This window comes from Primulina huaijiensis, chromosome 10 (assembly GCF_012295235.1).
Source record: "Primulina huaijiensis isolate GDHJ02 chromosome 10, ASM1229523v2, whole genome shotgun sequence".
NCBI lineage: Eukaryota > Viridiplantae > Streptophyta > Magnoliopsida > Lamiales > Gesneriaceae > Primulina > Primulina huaijiensis.
In genome coordinates this window covers 4,548,375-4,568,682 of record NC_133315.1, presented here as the reverse complement: position 1 = coordinate 4,568,682, position 20,308 = coordinate 4,548,375, and the positions used below count along the sequence as shown (strand labels likewise).

The 20,308-nt window shown below is 36.9% G+C and overlaps 3 protein-coding genes across 4 annotated transcripts; all 3 read right to left on the bottom strand.

Annotated features, from left to right (window-relative positions):
- Positions 1-475: 475 nt before the first annotated feature.
- LOC140986699 (uncharacterized) lies at positions 476-3,029 on the bottom strand. 2 transcript variants are annotated; one of them, XM_073455020.1, is made up of 5 exons: positions 2,740-3,029; positions 2,478-2,622; positions 2,241-2,322; positions 1,418-1,534; positions 476-819 (listed from the first exon to the last, which is right to left on the bottom strand). In XM_073455020.1, exons 1-5 carry the CDS (start codon positions 2,768-2,770, stop codon positions 769-771), a joined length of 426 nt encoding a protein of 141 aa, XP_073311121.1. In that variant the 5' UTR covers positions 2,771-3,029; the 3' UTR covers positions 476-768. The 2 variants fall into 2 exon arrangements, with proteins under 2 accessions (XP_073311121.1, XP_073311122.1); XM_073455021.1 differs by having other exon boundaries at positions 2,878-3,029.
- A 13,222-nt stretch (positions 3,030-16,251) lies between these two features.
- On the bottom strand, positions 16,252-16,659 carry LOC140986630 (uncharacterized). Its single transcript, XM_073454935.1, has one exon. The coding sequence runs from the start codon at positions 16,657-16,659 to the stop codon at positions 16,252-16,254; it is 408 nt and encodes a 135-aa protein (XP_073311036.1).
- Positions 16,660-16,683: 24 nt separating this feature from the next.
- LOC140986628 (uncharacterized) lies at positions 16,684-19,982 on the bottom strand. Its single transcript, XM_073454933.1, has 7 exons — positions 19,569-19,982; positions 18,857-19,494; positions 18,404-18,538; positions 17,907-18,160; positions 17,490-17,783; positions 16,962-17,195; positions 16,684-16,829 (listed from the first exon to the last, which is right to left on the bottom strand). Exons 1-7 carry the CDS (start codon positions 19,980-19,982, stop codon positions 16,684-16,686), a joined length of 2,115 nt encoding a protein of 704 aa, XP_073311034.1.
- Positions 19,983-20,308: the final 326 nt, after the last annotated feature.

Here is a 20,308-nt window from a genome sequence, read left to right as displayed (position 1 = left end):
CTATTTACTCTAGTAGCTCGCGAGTTACTCGATTAGAAGCAATTAAAATTCGAACTCAAAATGAGTGAAGAATTGAGCTATTTGAATTTGATCAAATCAAACTCGAGTCAAGTTTTGATCGAGCCAATCATGATTACAACTCGACTCGAGCTTCTCACTAGTAGATTGGCTCGATTACATCATTAGTATTAATGCTGCAACTGCATGTGGTTATTCTCATAAACCTCACAAAATTATTAATTTCTTAAGAATTCAATATTATTCATAGACTATTATTATATTTAATAATTAAATTAATTATTATTTGATTTTAAATTTTATGATAAATTATATGATGTAAACCATAGTTGCAAAAAATTAAAGTTAAAAAGACAGACAAATAAGGTTTTGGTTGTAATTTAATGGCAAATTTCACATTCTATTATTTATTATATTACAATCTAACATAATATATTTTATCGAAATTTCATGTAGCAAAACTATAACTAAAATTCTAACAATTATTACTAATGTTGGGTACATTAGAATTAACTACAAGCCTTGACGCTCAATGCAAATTACAATGCGGTATTGTATTCCACACTAGATAAGAGAAATTGTCAGTCAAGGTCTAGGATTCATCCGAATTACACAATGGTATTACGTTCCAATCCGATAAAAGCGAATACTTTTAGCACTTTCTTTCATCCGAAACTGTCGTTAATAGAGTAGTAATTCTTCAAGCGTGCGATTTCGAGCTTGTGTCCGTAAATAATTAGCGCCACTCACCTAGCCACTTCCATCGAGCTGCCCTTGCGACGCAAGGTGAGCCATGTATTGCTACGAAACCACAAAAAACAACAGTGTTAGATGACATATCGAACAACTTAAAGAGGTAAAAAAAATGCAGTAATTCAAGTAAATCTCCAACACCCTGACCTCATAATTCAATTGTAATTCAATCAATTGATCGTAAGATGTGGAATGTAACAGACACCAAACTCATTGCTTAGGAAGAAACTCGCTAAATTAGGTAAAAAAAACAACAAAATCTCCCCCAACAACACTTGTTTTTATCCAAATCTCAATAGATATTCTATATTGCTGCATTTCTTCACATGATATACAACAATCACAATTTTAACTTCCCATACGTTATGATTGTTTGGTAATCCGAATACATTGTTGTACAGCATACAAGCATGCCTAGATTCATAATATTCATGGTTTTCTTAATCATATTCCCCCTCAACTAATGCTAATGCCAGGTTGAAAGCGACACTATACAGATCCTTCGGAAGAAATTTCATACTAAAATAGAACAAATGCAAACTATTCATCACTTTTCATACTTCATCAGAATTATCACAAAATAATTAAGAGCAAAGGCTATGAAAACAATATGAAATAGACTGACTGTAACACGTAACCAGCTTACAGCATGATACGCATATGGAGATTTTCCTTGGCGTTCAAAATGCTTAGCCAAAATGCACCATTCAATCGGTCCCCACTCCTCTATTTCAAAGCAATTCCCGAGCGCAACTTTGTATAGCTGTCAGCGAATCAAAATTTCAAGAGAACATCAGCTTGAAAAAAGAAATTTGGAATTGCAGGACTATAAAATAGAGCAAAATCCCATTAAAAATTTTAGTGAAGCAAAGAGCAACGGAAATTCTAGATGAAAATAAGGAAAGAGCGCACAATTATGCTTTAGGAGAAAAGTACTAGCATCAGCTTGAACACAATCAAAATTGATCAAGCAGGTTCAGTGTAATTCATATGTTAATTCAATATCTTCTGCCAAAATATCAACACCACATCGCAAACTAAATAAAACCCAGTTAAACAAATCAAAAGAAACTCAAAGGGCTTAGATTTACGCACAACAAAATTTCTTACGAGTCTTACCAATTATCTATTTTTCTGATTTTTATTTGTCACCATGCATGTTGCCTGACCGAGTTTCTGCATAACCATGTACTGGTCTTACTTATGTACAAAAGATAGATGCCCATGATCATTTATTCAATCGAATCCTTCATTTTCATCCCCGCCTCCCCTGTTTTCGATACATACAAACATTCCAACAATATAACACTCATCAGTTTCAAATTCTAATTTTATCTCCAGATATCGATGAAATCTCCAATCCCAAGAAACATATCACCGACTACATGCCACCAAAAATGGGTAAAAAAAAATAAGAAAATTTTATGGTTTATAATCCATAACACATCCGAATAATTTAACTAACTGACCTTAGTAGAGTCTACGAGAAGCTCAGTCCCAGCCGGATAAGATGCATAGAATTGGTCTGCTCTTGATAATCCAGCTCTAGTCCTGATCATACCAAAAAAACAAAGAAAAAGATAAAACAATGATATCCCATCAAACTGTAACCAAACTTTCCGGAATAGAAACCAAAACCCAACCATAAAATAGATATTCAAATAAAAGCAGACAAACAAAGGATCCAACAAATGCGATAAACTCACGTATTGTTAGTGTAGGCATAGCTGATGAGAGCAGTGAAGCCGAAAAACCCAGCGTAAGAAACCATTCGGCGAAACTTCTGAATTCTCACAATCTCATTCCAGCCTTCATAAAGCCGCCACATATTAAACTTTGGCATGTACATTCCTGAAAGCAACAATTTGGGTTTTTCAGGCAAATAATAGAACACATGCTGTGCTTTCCCGTGACTAAATAAATGCTTAAGCTACTCAGTATAACAAAATCAATTTGGTGTAAATTAACTTGGGATGAAACAGGACGAGGACACAAACATCAGTGGCAACCAAGAAACCTTTCAACCAAGAAACATTTCCAATCAAGATATTGGTTTAAAGGAATTTAACAGAAAAGAGTAGAAGAGAATTAGCAGAGAAAACCAACCACCCAATTCCAAAACCCCCTTTACTTTCGGCTACACAGCGAATCAATGAGAAGAACCCTAAAATTAATTAAAACAAATCTTCAAAATCCACCCAAATCTTCTTGCGTCAATTCATAAACAATGGAACGAAACTTAGGGTCAATAAAATGAAAGATTTGTTCGATTTATTTAAATTTAATTAATATAGAGATAAATTTTAAAATAATCCTTCATACATAAGCTATGCTCGAGATTAGGTGAAATACTTTTGGAGTAAAATCAATATATTTGAGATAAATATTAATAATTTTACTTGTTTATTATATAAATTATAAAAACGATATTTTTGCAGTGAAATCAACATGTTTGATGTAAAAAATAATACTTGAGTCAAATATATTAAAAAAAAATGTAACATAAAAATTAATATTTTTATAATTTAATATAAAACAACTCAACAAAAAAATAAATACTTTACTAAATCAAAAACAAAATCTAATTCCTAAATCCAAATGATGAGAAGTATTCACGGATCATCATGAACTATATAGACAAAAACTTGTGTGAGACGATATCACGGATCGTATTTTGTGAGACGGATCTCTTATTTGGATCATCCATGAAAAATTATTATTTTTTATTCTAAAAGTATTACTTTTATTATGAATATCGGTAGAGTTGATATGTCTCAAAGATAAAGATCTGTGAGACCGTCTCACAGGAGACCTACTCAACTATATATCATTTAGATTTACAAGCTCTAATTTGAATAAGATAAAATCTGAAAATCTAACTTTTTCCATTTGTGTTAAGTCAAATGTTATTAATGAAAATATTAAATTGGATAGAGAATCAACCAATAAGACACGATAAATAATTATCAGAATGTCATATCTTAAAGTGCTAAAAAATTCCAAAATATTACAAAACGAGTTGTTTCATTTTTTTTAATAGGTATCTTGTGAGACAGTCTCACAAATCTTTATCCGTGATACGGGTCAACCCTACCGATATTCACAATAAAAAGTAATACTCTTAGCATAAAAAGTAATATTTTTTCATGGATGACGCAAATAAGAGATCCGTCTCATCGTGTCAAACAAGTTTTTGCTTTTTTTTTTTTTTTTTTTTTTTTTTTTTTTTTTTTTTTTTTTTTTTTTTTTTTTTTTTTTTTTGGTTTCTTCTTCCCCTTGTTCTATGCTTCATCTCTCATTAGGTTGAAAACTAGAATTTCAGTTCAAATTTCTTTTATTATAAATCAAGAAGAACTAACCAACCATAGTGTTCCACAAGTGGATATTTCGATCACAACCGAACAATAGGTTTCTATATACACAGATTCATTCAAAAATCTGAAGTGCAAAACCAAGAATATGATATGTAAGATGGAAAATAATTTCAGAATTTCAAAATAAAATGGGAGAATACGCAGTAAGACACATTGAGCATAAATTGTTAAAATTCACGTATTTAATGTGAATTTAAATTTATATATATGTATATAAATATTAAACAATAATTAAAATAAAAAAAATTCTAAATGGCACTAGCTAGCACAATCCAAGCGAACCTCCCATCAATCCAATTAATCAAGCCATAAAGTTCATAATCGAGCCTAACACAATATGTAAATAAAAAATATCATAATCGCATAAAAGAAATGAATTTATCCATATCCATCTCTGAAATGATGATACTTTTTAACATAAAAATTAAAATGAGAGGTAGAGGAAATCGGAAGAAACCTTGAGTCCCGCTCCGTAGAATGAGAGAGCTTACTGCTGAGAGGGCGAGAACATGAGCCGCAATAGGGAGATCACGGGGCTGTAGGACCGCGCGTGAGAGGATGGCTGCGGCTGTTGAGGTTGCGGCTTCTAGGATGGTTAGATTCTGTCCAGAAGCTTACCTAGGGTTCGGTTAGGGTCTTAAGGGGGTGGCCAAGGGTCTGGATGTGGGGCTAAGGGGCTAGGGTCGAAGCTAGCCTATGTAGAATCCTATTAAAACTAGGACGCCTATGCAGAAAACCAGCTGCTGTTGGGGACGTGTTCCAAGGAATTTGTGGGCTTGAATTGAGTTCGATAAGGCTTAGTTATGTGTTAGAAAGCTTTGGGTCAAGTTAGGTGAAATTTGGTTAAGTTTTGAGTCCATACGAGACAAAACCGGGACGTACGTCTAAGTTTAAAAACGAATCGGGAAACCTATCGAAAAGCTAAATTTTATGCCTAAGAAATATTTGTGGGAGTATTTTAGGGCATTAGGATAAGTTTGGGACGATTTGGGACGTCGTTCCGAGGTCTAAGGATAAATACGAGAAAATATGCTACTAGGCGTAAAACGGTCATTTTACACCCAAAATTTATTAGTCGCCCTGGCAGTGTCCTGAATGCTGTAAAATATGTTAATATGTTTATTATAAATGTTGATGAAATTTTATGATGAAACGATAATGCTAAAAGATTTGTTGCATGCTTGGTTTAAAAAGGAAAAAAAAGATTTTTATATGCTTTAATTTTTATAAGTGATGAAAATATAAAAATTGAAGGAGGTGAAGTGATTGTGACTAATACGATTATACGATGATTATGATGATACAATGATATGTAAGGTCAAGGCTCAGTTGACGAGTGAGAGTGTCGTTGATGTCCCCGCCGCCCAGTACTGTGGTTACACGTTGATGGATCCATCGACCTTTAGTTGAAACGAAATTCACAATTAACGATCCAAATTCAATAATAGGGAAACATATACGTATATGATGAAAGAAAATATGTTATGATATGATGAAAGAAAAAATGTTTAAGTTTATGTATGTTCATGAAAAACTATTTTAATTAAAAGTATTTTCACTGTTGCATGTGATTATATATGTATTACTTGTTATCAAGGTTAAGGTTTGCTGAGTCAATAGACTCACTAGGTGTGATCGATGCAGGTGAGTTTAACGTTGATATTAATGAGGGTATTGATGGCTAATCTTGCTGGACTGAAGGTGCACATAACCCGAGGACCAGAGCTAGTTTTCCGCAATTTAAATTAAGTTTATGATTTAAGTTTACGTTAAAGATTTTATGAATTTTATGATGCTTTTGAGAGGTTTTTGAGAGGATGTTAGAGTTAGTTTTATTTTGAAATATTGCTAAGTTAGGTTTGATAAACGATTGGCGATTTTATGTTTTGAATTCTTTCCTTTAGATTTTCGGCCGAATGAGTAGAATAGAAAAAAATTCTAGTATATTTTAAGAAAAACGAGTAGTGGACGTTTCATTTCTAGTTTTGAATTTTTTAAGGATTTGCGCTTATATCCAAGTTTTTCCAGATCTAAAATCTTGGAATTGGATTTTTAAGTTGAACGCTTCTAATTCGAAATTGGAAAGTTTGCATACCATATTCACGGCGTTCTAAAAATTTCAAGTTCGTGTGGCTTTAAATTTGTAGTGCTACTAGTTTGAAGCCGTAGTCATTGTATCTTAGAAAACGAATTTCCAACAACCGTGAGAACCAAGGCGGGGCAATGTCTTTTTAAAGAAAAAGAGTCAAAATCTTGTCTTGACTATTTTCTCAAAGCCATTTGGTTCACCCATTTCTATATTGAAATTTTCCAAGGCAAAAGAAAAGAACATCATACCAACAATCTTAAAACGATATTTGAACCAAAATGGCCTCAACAAGGTCAACGACTCCAACTGTCCATCATGGAGAAAAACCTGAAAAGTTCTATGGTACTGATTTCAAGCGGTGGCAACAAAAAATGCTTTTCTACTTGACCACCTTTACTTTGGTGAAATTCTTGAAAGAAGATCCGCCTACTATTGATGAAGGAGAACAAGATACTCAAAAGAGGACATTCGTTGATGAATGAAATCATAGCGACTTCCTATACAAAAACTATATCTTGAATGGATTAGAAAATGCACTATACAACGTGTATTGTCAAGTGAAAACGTCAAAAAAATTATGGGAGTCACTTGAGAAAAAGTATAGATCTCATGATGCCGGCTTGAAGAAACTCATTGTCGGACGATTCTTGGATTTCAAGATTATTGATTCCAAATCGATTATGGCCCAAGTGCAAGAGTTACAAGTAATTTTGCAATAAATTCATTCAGAAGGAATGATCCTTAGTGATTCATTCCAAGTGACGGCCATGATTGAAAAGTTGCCTCCTATGTGGAAAGATTTTAAGAATCATCTCAAGCATAAACGCAAAGAGATGAATCTTGAAGACTTATTGTGCGCCTAAGAATTGAGAAGGACAACAGGGCATCCGGAAAAAAAGGCCGGAAAGAGCAATTTTGAGGCGAGAGCAAATTTGATGGAACAAAACACTAGCAAGAAGAGAAAGCACCAAGGAAATGGTCCAAAGAAAAAAAAAGGTCAAAAAGTTTAAAGGAAATAGCTATAATTGTGGCAAGCCTAACCATTTAGCACGAGATTGGCGAGAAAAAAAAGGTAATCAAAAAAAGTCAAGGGACTTAGTGAACATCACCGAAGATGAGAAATTGTCAAATGACATGACAGATCTCATGCTTACCGCTGTTGTGTTTGAATCCAATCTAGTGGGCAATCCAAAAGAATAGTTCATCAACACAGGAGCAACAATGCATGTTTGCGTCGAAAAGCAAATGTTCTCTACCTATTCCTCGATTAGTGGACGACAACTCTTCATGGGTAACTCTACTACGTCAAAAATCATGGGACTTGGAAAGGTGGTGCTCAAGATGACATCCGTCGAAGAATTAACTCTTATTGATGTGCTACATGTTCCGGACATTCGAAAGAATCTTGTGTCGGGATCAACACTTGTCAAGGCTGGATTTAGACTAGTGTTTCATTCTAGCAAATTTGTACTATCTAAGAATGAGATGTTTGTAGGAAAATGATATCTAGGAAAAAGCCTTTTTAAACTAAATGCGATGAATGTACTCTGTAACATTGAAAGCAATAAAAGTACCAATTTTATTTACTTGGTTGAGTCGTGTGATTTATGGCATGATCGTTTGGGTCATGTAAGTTATAATTCACTACGTAAGCTAGTAAATTTAAATTTAGTATCTTCAATTGACGTAAACAAAAAACACAAATGTGAGATTTGTGTTGAGGAAAAATTTACAAAGGCCTCGTTTCCATCAGTGGAAAGAAATACAACTCCTCTAGAGTTAATTCACAATGATTTATGTGATTTGAAGTTTGAGCAAACTAGAGGGAAAAAATGAATTTCATTTTTCATTGATGATTGCACAAGGTATTGTTATGTTTATTTGCTGCGTAGCAAAGACGAGGCTCTCGAAGTGTTTAACCACTATAAGAATGAGGTTGAAAACCAATTGACTAAACAAATAAAAATTATTCGTAGTGATAGAGGTTGAGAATATGGAGCACCATTTGACGAATTTTGTTGCGAAAGTGGCATTATTCATCAAACTACTATTTCATATTCACCACAATCAAATTGTATCGCTGAAAGGAAAAATCGCACTCTTAAAGAAATGATGAACGCGACGTTATTGTGAAACAATCTCGACATTTTTTAAAATGATAAACTCAAAAATTACTAATTAAAACCACTTAACATTTCCATAAATCATAATAATTTAACATTTTAAATCTCAAGAGCGTAAAATCTCTAAATCGTTAACTAACCAAAAATCCTACATCGACCTTTTAAAAAGGTCAACTAACAATAAAATAAATCATAAAAATCCCTAATAAAATCAGTAACAATAATCTTTTATATATCAAGCTAGTGCGGAAAAAGTCCCTCGGGAGTGTACTGCTACACTCGATCTACTCAAGCGTCAGCGCCTCCTCAAATCATCAAATCCGGCATCATACAAACCTAGTGAGTCTAATGACTCAGCACGTTCTAAACATGAGTAGAAAATAATACATATACAATCACATGCATTTAAAAATCATACTTTTATTTAAAATAGATTTTAAGCATAAATAAATCGTATATCGTAAAATCATTTAATCGTAAAGCTTTCAATCCTTTATCATTTGGGTGAAGTTTGATCCTTGAAAGTGACTAGCCTTTATCTTTTAGTCGACTAATCAATCTTCAGCTACACATGGCCCATGGGGGCGGACACTAGGCTCCGCTGTGGAAATACGATCGTCGAAGTCCTTCTGAGCCTTTTTCCGTAAACGGGGTCCCTCTAGGGCTTTTTCCCTCACGACATCCCTACAAAATCATAAGTTCACCGTTCTTTCTTAAAACGGATCCCCCACATATCATATATCATTTGTCATAGTCAATTCACATCCCTCAAAATATTTTTCATTTTATTTTAAAAGCATACAATATCATAACTTTCCAAAAATAATATTTTAACAGTAAAAATTGCACAGCTTTACAATAAATCATAAAATAACATATTTTCATAAAAATCATCATTTTAAATCATAAAATATCATTTAACATGCATCATGATCCTTCGGGACGCTGCCAAACTTTTATAAAATTTCCCAAGTGTAAAATGACCGTTTTGCCCCTAGACGTAAAATTTCTCATTTTTAACTTTTTCTTACTTTTAATGACATGGACTTATCCCAAATAATTATTTAAGCTTAAATCTAATTTCCATAATTGTATTCAGCTTAATTCGAGGCTTTTTGTTTATTTCTTTAATTAACAATTCGTGAGGCGTTTAGATCCCGACTAAATTCAAAAATTAATATTTTGATCTCAAATTTTAAACATGGACTTTTTATTATCTAAACTACCCTTGTGAGCCATAAACCACCCCCGTGGAACCATGGTTCAAGACTTTGTTCTTTAATTCTCGTTTTTGACCCATTATCAAGACCACCGAGCCACGGTTGATACACCTAGAGCTGGACCCTAGCCAACCCACCTAGGCACCCTACTGACCAGACCTGACTTGACCTGAACCATATAACTAGCCCCTAACTTGCGCAAATCATCTTGGACCTAGACCCTTGGCTGCGCTCTTCAAGCATCCTCACGCCTAGGACTCCTAGTGACTCTAATACACTCCTACTCGAGCCACCCCAAGCCCACCTGACCCTCACCGACCCTAGACCACACCCATACCCAANTAGCGAGGATATGATTTGTTGTTGTATGAGTTGTTGTTGTATGAGTTGTTTTGATTATGTGTGGGCATGTTTTATGATGTGAGATGAAATACTATTTTTAGTATTCAAATAGCATATGTTGGGCTCATTGTAAAGAAATTTTAAACTCGTTTTCCGCTGTGATTAATTAACCCTAATCAAATCGTGTTGTAATAACGATTAGGAGCTAAGGGCCCCACACCTAGTCCATGAGGACTCTTCCCCAGTGGCTGCACTCGAGTCCTAGCCATGCTAGGACTCTTCCCAACCCTTGACCACGACCAGCACGACCACCTAACTCAGTGCCAGCCGAGCCACGCGTCGCACCAGCCCAAGCCGAGCCACTTTCCCAAAGGTATTGCTAGGAAAGCCTAGGTGCTTTGTCCCTTACCAAGATCGATTACATCATGTGTTTTACTTTAATTATTCATGTTCCAATAATATTTCATCCTACGTTTGTTAGCGTACTCGTTGGAAGTCATAATACGATCATATATACGTAAAAACGTTGAAAATTTTTGAAATATTTGACAAAATGTTTAAACCATCAGACGTAAATATTTTTCATGCAAAAACAATTAAAACATGCATATTATGATTTGAATGATGCTTAAAAGGGTTTAGAAGACGTGCCTTTGCGTTTAAAACGCTCGAATATTCAATCGTCGGCGAGGGTGCGAAGATCGACGACTAGACGACGAAGAACCCTAGCTTTTCTTCCCAACCTTTACTCGAAAATATGGTGTGTGTGTGTGTGTGCTATGTGTTTTCAGCTGCAATATGGCTCCCAAAAGACCTAGGAGTCCTTATTTATAATTTAATTAACATGCTAATGGGCTTGAGTTTTGGGCCTCCAAGTATAAGAGCAATTGGGCTCACTTAATTTAATTAAATTGGACTCAATAACTCTTATTTAACTAGAACATAAAAGTTTATAAAATTAACTTTCCAAAATAATATTTTTGATCTTTTAAAAACTCCTTGTTTGCCCAAAACCGGCTTTCAAGAAAAAATCGAGCTCGTCTCGTAAAATAATTCGAACTCTAACATTTTTAGAATAATTAAATCATTTTAATCATATTAGGAAGCCATGAAAATATTTAAAGAAAAATATTTATTCTAGTCTTGGTCATCCTCGTTCTCCTTTCCCCTTCCTATTATCGAATATTCGGGTAAAATCCTTCAATTTCATGAAATCATGTCATATAATCATTTAATCATGACATCATACCTTTAATCATATAATAAATATCATGCAAGCATTTAAAATTAATTAATTAAAACAATTAAGAAATTAAAATAATTTGCATGGATGTGGTTTATGTAGGCTTGGTTTTTCGGACGTTACAATTCTCCCCCCTCCCGCCCCTAAATAGAATTTCGTCCTCAAAATTTGCCTAGTCTTGATAACTGAAAAAGCTTGACTCTCCTAATCACTTTGTATTTAACCCTCTTAGCAAAATTCTTACTCTTAGCTTTTCGTTTCGATCCTCCCAAATCTCGAAATTTGTATTTCTAACCAAAAAATTCCAAATGTCAACTCCTAAATCCAGTTCAGGTAGAGCATGCAACCTATTCTCCTCTAAGTTCTTCCTTATCCCAAGCCATTCACATAACCAAATTTAACATTTCATGCAATAAAATCATCGTAAATGTTAAACAACTAGGTTACCTAGAAATCAGTGTGGTGGCGGCTCTGCCTCGGCCTTCTCAGCTTGCATCACACAGACCCTTCCAGCAGTGGGTTGCTTGAACTTTCGGCAATCCTTAGCCTTGTGTCCCAATTCCCAGCACTTGAAGCATTTGTAGGTGCCCCACATGAACTTGTCATAGTGTGGACGATTGCACTCCTTGCACAGTGGTTCCTCATCAGCCTTCGGAATGTTCCCTCTATGTGGTTGTCCTTGTGGTTTTGGTGGTTCTGGTTGCTTAGGTTGTCCCGCATAAGGCTTCTTATTATTCTTTCTAGCTTGCTGAGCACGATTCCTCTTTCGCTGCATCTCCCAATCAATATCTTTGAGTTACTGCTCGGCTCTAAAAGCTGTGGCAACGGCAGTAGTGTAATCAGTAGGATAGCTGAGCATCACATCACGGAGGATAGTCGGCCCCAAACCATCTAGAAAGTGTCGTAATTTTTACGCCGCATCATTAGCAATCAAGGGCACAAAGTGAAAGCTCTATCAAACTTCTACACAAATTCATCAACAGAACAATCCCCCTGACGGAGACTCATAAACTCCCTCTTAAGCCTAAAACGAACATCAGCAGTGAAATATTTATCATAGAACACTCTCTTAAATTCTTCCCAAGTCACTGTCGCCAAATTCACCCCTCGCTCCGCTCCCTCCCACCATAAGGAAGCGTCGCCCTTCAGCAGATAGATAGTACAACGAACTCGGTCAGTGTCCGCCATATCCATGTAACGAAAGATCACCTCTAAAGATCGAATCCATCCCTCAGAAACAAATGGATCAGTAGTGCCATGAAAATCCTCGGGGTTCATCCTCCTAAATCACTCGTATGCTCCTCTGGTCTAACCCTCGCTCCATTTCCCACATGTTGCTCTAGTAACCGTGCCATACCGGCTAGTACACGAGCACTAGCATCCTGATTAGGTGGAGGCTGTGGAATCTCCTCTTCATGTCTATCATCACCATTTCTATGCAAAATCCTTCTAGGAGGCATCTATGTGTACGTCGTCCAAACCACGTGACCAACATGCGCTTAAAATTTTTCATGCAACATGCGACTAACATCTATTTCATGTATCATAAAAGCATTTTAAAAGAATTTTAGCATATAGAATGTAAAGCAGTAAAAATTCACATACTTGAGGCGTGACTTCTCGAGCTTCTCGGAGTGACCGTACACAGCCCTTTGAGGATCCTTGGTTCTGATACCAACTGAAACGACATCGAATTTTTTTTTAAATCATAAACTCAAAAATTACTAATTAAAACCATTAACATTTCCATAAATCATAATAATTTAACATTTAAAATCTCAAGAGCGTAAAAATCTATAAATCGTTAACTAACCAAAAATCCTACATCGACCTTTTAAAAAGGTCAACTAACAATAAAATAAAGCATAAAAATCTCTAATAAAATCATTAAAAATAATCTTTTAAATCTTTTATCTATCAAGTTAGTGCGGAAAAAGTCCCTCGGGAGTGTACTGTTGCACTCGATCCACTCAAGCGTCAGCGCTTCCTCAAATCACCAAATCCTGCATCATACAAACCTAGTAAGTCTAATGACTCAGCACGTTCTAAACATGAGTAGCAAATAATACATATACAATCACGTGCATTTAAAAATCATACTTTTATTTAAAATATGTTTATGGGGACCCAAAAAAAATGGGCCACCTCGATAAAGAAAGTGGGGAGGGGAAATCTGAGACCACTGCGAACTTGGTCTTTGAAAAAAGTAAAAAAAAAACACTCTGGGGGCTGATCAGTCCGATCGGAGGGACCGGGAATCCGGATTTGGTAGGAAGAAGGAATGGAGCCTAGGATTCTAAGATCTTCCTCAGCCCCGGAACGTAGAGTACTTTCCATGTAGAAAACCAGGGAGCACTCGGGGCATCAGGATAAGGTGAGCTAGGAGCTCGAGCTTTGCCCTTCCCAATTTTAAAAGCTTGGGAGATGCCAGTGGTGGATGGTTTGGATTTTTGATTTTTTGAGGAGGTGGTGGGAAGTAGATGTGACGAACCGTATATTAAAATACTAATATTTTAACATTTGTGTAAAAATTTAAAATTTTCTTATTAAATAATTTATTAAAAGTATAGCTCTTAAAATAAATTAACAGTCACCACTCATACTAAAATAAAATTAATATTAAAACTTCATCATTTAAAATAAATCACCAACATCCAATTAATCCCAAAATCCAAAAAAATACTAATTTAATTTAAAATTAGTCTGACAAAACCATAAATTTAATTTGCTTGTCACCAATCCTACTAAATCAAAAATCAGAGTAAATAGTTTAATAACATGCGTAATAATATAACTTAAACTACAAGGTCCTCGGGTTTACACTGTCAATGGCTTGAGCCTGCTCACTGGTCACCGCCTCCCGTCTCCTCAACCACATCATCTACATTGATCAAGTCTAGTGAGTCTAATGACTCAGCATGCATAAACCGTAAATAACGAATAATATGTAATAAAATTCCATCCAATTTAAACTTAGCTTGTACATAAAATATAATAGGCATAAATATGTAAAACCTGACTTTCTTGCATAAACAATTTCATAAAAATCGTAAAATCATATTTTCATACTTGTCATGCATAATCGTAAACATAAATAAATTTGCGTAGAGTTCTGTTCAATGCAAGTGGCCCATACACATAAATAGTTTGATCAAACTAAACCACAGTACTGGGCCGATAGGGATCACAACAGCCCTTGGAATATATGTATGCTCCCTAACATATCGTAATCATCCGAAGAGGTTGGAGAGGTCCCCAGACACGTTCTCCGGCTTCCAAACCAGTAACATAATTTGGCCACAAAACAAATCACATATCTCAAAAATAATTATTTTGCAAGTGATACTTATTTACGAAATCGTGGACTTCGTTGGAACACCCTGGACTTTCTGCCATAACCTTAAAATTTAAATAACTAAACTTAGCACAAAAGCCCAAACGTACACATGCGACTCTCGAATTAATTAAAATAGCCTACGACATACCGAACAACTCGGGAATCGAACCATGCTTAGATTACATTGTAACTACTGTCCAAGACCGTACCCAGCCCCTAACCATAATCGAACCAACTTAAAACAACCTACGATCCATAGAAAACTAAATTGTCCCAAGGAAACGCACTACGACCCATATGCGCTTCTAACGACTCCATGCTTAAACCGACTCGAACGGAACCCAAACCAGGCCCTAGAATCGACCCTTAGACATAACTTAAGACCATGGTTAAGCCTTTTTTAACTCGGAACCAGCGCCGAAGCCCCAAAACATCAGAACAGTGACATTCCATACATGAGAACCCAATCTGCGCAGCTATTGATTTTCTGATTCCAGCCATCTTGCTGTAACTCTAGCCCATGAACTGTCACACCCCAGAACGGGGGTTGGTTGACATTGGCGTTGCTCTCAAATTTACATTCGAAAACAACAAGCCTCAGAAGTACGAAATTCAGAAACCAGTCTTTTTACTCATAAATATTGAATATCTCCATGTCTGATACAAACTCAAATAATTTATGTTTTACAGCGGAAATGTAAAACAAACCAGACATAACAATGTCTTACAGATGCAGCGGAAAAGAACGTAAATAAAACTGAGAATTAAAAATCTTCTTCACCAGCCCCAGAACTGAATCTGCTCTTCTTCTTCTAGCTTTTCTTCCTTGTTTTTATCTGAGATGGGTTTGGTGGGTGAGTGATATGGTTGTCACTCAGTAAGCAGGGGCGGGAATAACTCACAGTTTTCAAACACCATTTTTACAGAAACAGATATACAATAATATACAGAAAACTCTTGTTTCCAGAATAGGAATCATAATTCAGAAATCACAGTATTCAAACAGAAATCAGAATTAGTAAGCACTGAGCACGTTAGTGAATTTCATGGCTAAACTGATATCAGTCCCCTATATGTTCTCTCCTCTAAGGGGTGAGGTCAGAATCAGAATCAGAATTCAGAAATGTTCAGAATATATATTCCTACCATTAGTTCACTAGGGAGTTTCAGTGCTTCAAAATCAGATATCAGAAATCAACATAAAATATGATTTAAAACAGATATTATCAAACTGATTTCAAGATATTTATATATAAGCCCACTTACTGTAATTTGCTGAAAGAATTTCGGTTGAAGTCTGGAAATCTGTTGTTCTTGCTACTGGTTTCTACTGCTCGAAAATCAGCACTCTCTTAACTCGAAAGTTCAAGTGATAATCTCAAGATTTGTGTAACACCAATTTAGAGACTGATGGTGTTATTTATAGGCAAGGTTCCAGACTGTTTGCCTCTCAATTAATGGCCATAATCTGCCATTAAGTGCCATTACAGCCTTTAATTTCCATGATAAATGCTTCAGTTACAAATCATAAGTTGGATTAGTAACTGTCTGCTGGAATTCGCTCTTATGCTGCTGGATTCGGTCTGCTGGAAAATATCAGCTTATGAAATAATAGCTTCTGCTGGAAATCTGTCTGCTGGAAAAATACCATCTTCTGAATTATTGAGTGCTACTGGAATTGTTAGCTTCTGCTGGAATTTCAGGTTCTCACATCCCTCCCTCATTATGAGAAGTTTCGTCCTCGAAACTTGGCTACACTTGATTCTCAAAGAGGTAAGGGTATTGATCTCGCATCTTTTCTTCTAACTCCCAAGTAGCTTCTCTTTCAGTGTGGTTGGACCATTGTACTTTGACATATGGAATAGTTCGTTGCCTCAGTACTTGGTCTTTGTTATCCACAATTCGAATCGGAATTTCTTCATACTTCAGTTCTTCATTTAGATTTCCCTCCACCAGAAGTGGTCCAGCTTCCAGAATATGACTTGGATCAGAAATATATCTCCTCAGCTGCGAGACGTGGAATACATTGTGAATTCTTGACATGTCAGGTGAGAGTACTAATCTATAAGCAAGTGTTCCCACTTTCTCAAGAATTTCAAATGATCCGACGTATCTGGGATTCAGTTTCCTAGCCTTATTGAATCGGACTACACCCTTCATGGGTGACACTTTCACATACGCCTTTTATCCAACTTCAAATTCCACGGGTCTCTTTTTCAGGTCAGCCCAGCTTTTTTGTCGATCTTGTGCAGCTTTTAGTCGCTCTTTGATCATAGCAACTTTATCCACTATTTCTTGGATCAGTTCGGGTCCAACGATGGCTTTTTCCCCTACTTCATCCCAATATAGTGGTGATCGACATTTTCGTCCATATAGAGCTTCGTATGGTGCCATTCCAATGCTGCTGTGGTAACTATTATTGTATGCGAACTCGATTAAGGGCAGATGTTCGCTCCAATTACCATTGAAGTCCAGAGCACAAGTTCTCAGCATATCCTCAAGAGTTTGAATTGTCCTCTCTGTTTGGCCGTCGGTTTGAGGATGATAAGCCGTACTAAGAGTAACCTTAGTCCACATAGCTTGTTGAAAGCTCTTCCAAAATCGAGATGTAAATCTAGGATCTCTGTCTGATAGTATGCTAGCTGGTACTCCATGTAATCGCACGATCTCATTCATGTACAAGGTGGCTAGCTTGTCTACATTATAGTTCATGCGGACAGGTAAGAAATGTGCAGATTTTGTCAGTCTATCTACGATTACCCATATTCCGTCATGACCTTGTCTCGACTTTGGTAAAACAACTACGAAATCCATGGAAATATGTTTTCATTTCCATTCCGGGATTTCTAATGGTTGAAGAAGTCCACCAGATCTCTGGTGTTCTGCCTTGACTTGCTGGCACACGTGACACTTAGAAACAAACATTGCCATGTCCTTCTTCATTCCATTCCACCAGAAATTTTTCTTCAAATCTCTGTACATCTTGGTACTGCCAGGATGAACTGTAAATTTTGACTTATGTGCTTCAGACATTACTTCTTGTCGAAGGTTATCGATGTCTGGTACACACAATCGTCCTTTCATCCACATGATTCCTTCGTTGTCCGTCTCGAAATCTGGTGATTTCCCTTCTTTGGCTTGCTCTTTCAGTTTCACCAAAGCGGAATCTCTCTCTTGACTTATCTTGATTGTCTCTCTAAGACAAGGTTGTGCTGAAAGTGATGCCAGGATTACCTTACTTGCATTCTTTCGACTTAAAGCATCTGCTACTTTGTTGGCTTTGCCTGGATGGTAGCTTATTGTTAAGTCGTAATCCTTCATGTGTTCAATCCACCATCTTTGTCTCATATTTAGTTCCTTTTGAGTGAACAAATACTTGAGACTTTGGTGATCAGTGAAAATCTCACACTTGGCACCATATAGATATTGTCTCAAAATCTTTAGTGCAAACACCACTGCCGCTAGCTCGAGGTAATGTGTTGGGTAATTCTGTTCATACGGCTTCAAATGTCTCGACGCGTATGCAATCACCCTTCCCTCTTGCATGAGTACACATCCTAAACCTCCTTTAGATGCATCACTGTAGATTGTGAAGTCTTTGCCTTCCATGGGTAATACCAGCACTGGCGTGGAGGTAAGCTTTTTCTTCAAAGTCTCGAAGCTGTGCTCACATTTTTCACTCCATTGGAACTTAGAGTTCTTCTGTGTGAGCTTGGTGAGGGGTATGGCTATTGAAGAAAATCCTTCAACAAATTTCCGGTAATAGCCCGCTAATCCCAAGAAACTTCTAATTTCTGTCACATTCTTTGGTCTAGGCCAATCTGAGATTGCCTCTACTTTCTTAGGGTCCACAGATACTCCTGCTGCTGATATTATGTGTCCCAAGAATGTGACGCTCTCTAACCAGAATTCGCATTTCTTGAACTTGGCGAACAGCTCCTTTTCTTTAAGCGTCTGGAGGGTGAGGCGAAGATGTTCCTCATGATCTTCCTTACTTTGTGAATACACAAGGATGTCGTCTATGAATACAACCACAAACCTATCAAGGTAAGGTTTGAAGACTCTATTCATGAGGTCCATGAATGCTGCGGGGGCATTGGTCAGTCCAAACGGCATTACCGTAAACTCGTAATGGCCGTATCTCGTCCTGAAGGCTGTTTTAGGAATATCTTCTGCTTTGACCTTCAGTTGGTGATAGCCTGACCTTAAGTCGAGCTTGGAAAAGACTGTAGCTCCTTTGAGTTGGTCAAACAGATCATCTATTCTTGGAAGTGGGTACTTATTCTTGATTGTGATCTTATTCAGTTCTCTGTAATCGATACACAATCTCATGCTTCCGTCCTTCTTCTTTACGAACAGGACAGGAGCTCCCCATGGGGATGCGCTTGGTCGGATTTGCTTCTTATTCAACAATTTTCGAAGTTGCTCTTTGAGTTCTTTTAATTCCGCTGGGGCCATTCTGTATGGTGCTTTTGAGATCGGTGCAGCCCCAGGAATCAAGTTGATCTCAAACTCCACTTCACGATCGGGGATTGTGCCCGGGAGTTCTTCAGGAAAGACATCCGGAAACTCTTGTACTACCAGAATCTCTTCTAGTGCAAGTGCAGTTTCTTGTTTTACCTCGCTTAACATGGCTAGGTAAACTTCTTCTCCACTTTTCATGGCTTTCCAAGTTTGAGAAGTAGGAAGAAGAGTCTTTCGTTCTTTGGTCTTGCCATGAAATAAAATTTTCTCTTGGTGTGGGACTTGGATGGTTACCGTCTTTCCATGACAGTCTACTAAAGCATGATTATTGGCTAACCAATACATTCCAAGAATTACATTGAATTCCACCATGTTTAGTTGAATCAGGTTTGCATTGAAACTCTGATTATCTATGAGAACACCAATATCCCGATATAGAGTGCGAGTTTCTAAAATTCGATTTGCAGGAGTTGCTACTCTATATGGTTCTTCTAAGTTATCAGGCTTAGCTCCTAACTTCTTGGCAAATCTCTTAGACATGAATGAATGCGTAGCACTACAATCAAATAACACATAAGCAGGCATATTATTGATTTGAATGGTACTGCTACGACATCATTTGAGTTGTCAGCCTCTTCTTGAGTGAGAGCATAGACTCGAGCATTTGCCTTGTCCTCCTTAGGCTTGTTTGGAGTTATTCCACCTGCTGGACCATTCTTTGGATCTGGAAAAGGGCATTGAGCAATGCGGTGGCCCAACTTTCCACAACGAAAACAAGCTCCATAATTCTTACGGCATTCACCAGTGTGAGCGAATCCACAACTTTGGCACTTGACTCCTTCTTTGCTTGATTGAGAAGAAATGGTTCCTTTGGCTGGAGCACTGGTGAATTGATTGCTTGAAAACCTAGGCCTCTTGAATTGTTGGCCCGGTTGGTGCTGGCTTGACTGAGGACGTTTGAGTTTGTTCTCACCTTCACGCCTCTTGATGTCATTCTCAGCCCTGATGGCGGCTCCCATCAATTCATCAAAACTATTGGGCTCGATAACCGCAAGGCCAGATTGAATGCGGCTGTTCTATCCCTTCTTGAAGCGATGTATCTTCAAGGCCTCGTCTCCCATGATGTTGGGGAATAAATTCCCAATGAGTGGAACTTGGATGAATACTCCACCACAGTCATGTTTGGTTCTTGCACTAAGCTTTCAAATTCTGACAGCTTCTGTACTCGAACTGCTGTCTGAAAGTACTGCATCAGGAATGCCTCTCGGAACCTTTGCCAGGTAATAGGTCCCGTCCCTAACATAGCTGGTGAGATTCTTTCCCACCATTTGGCGGCTCTATCCAC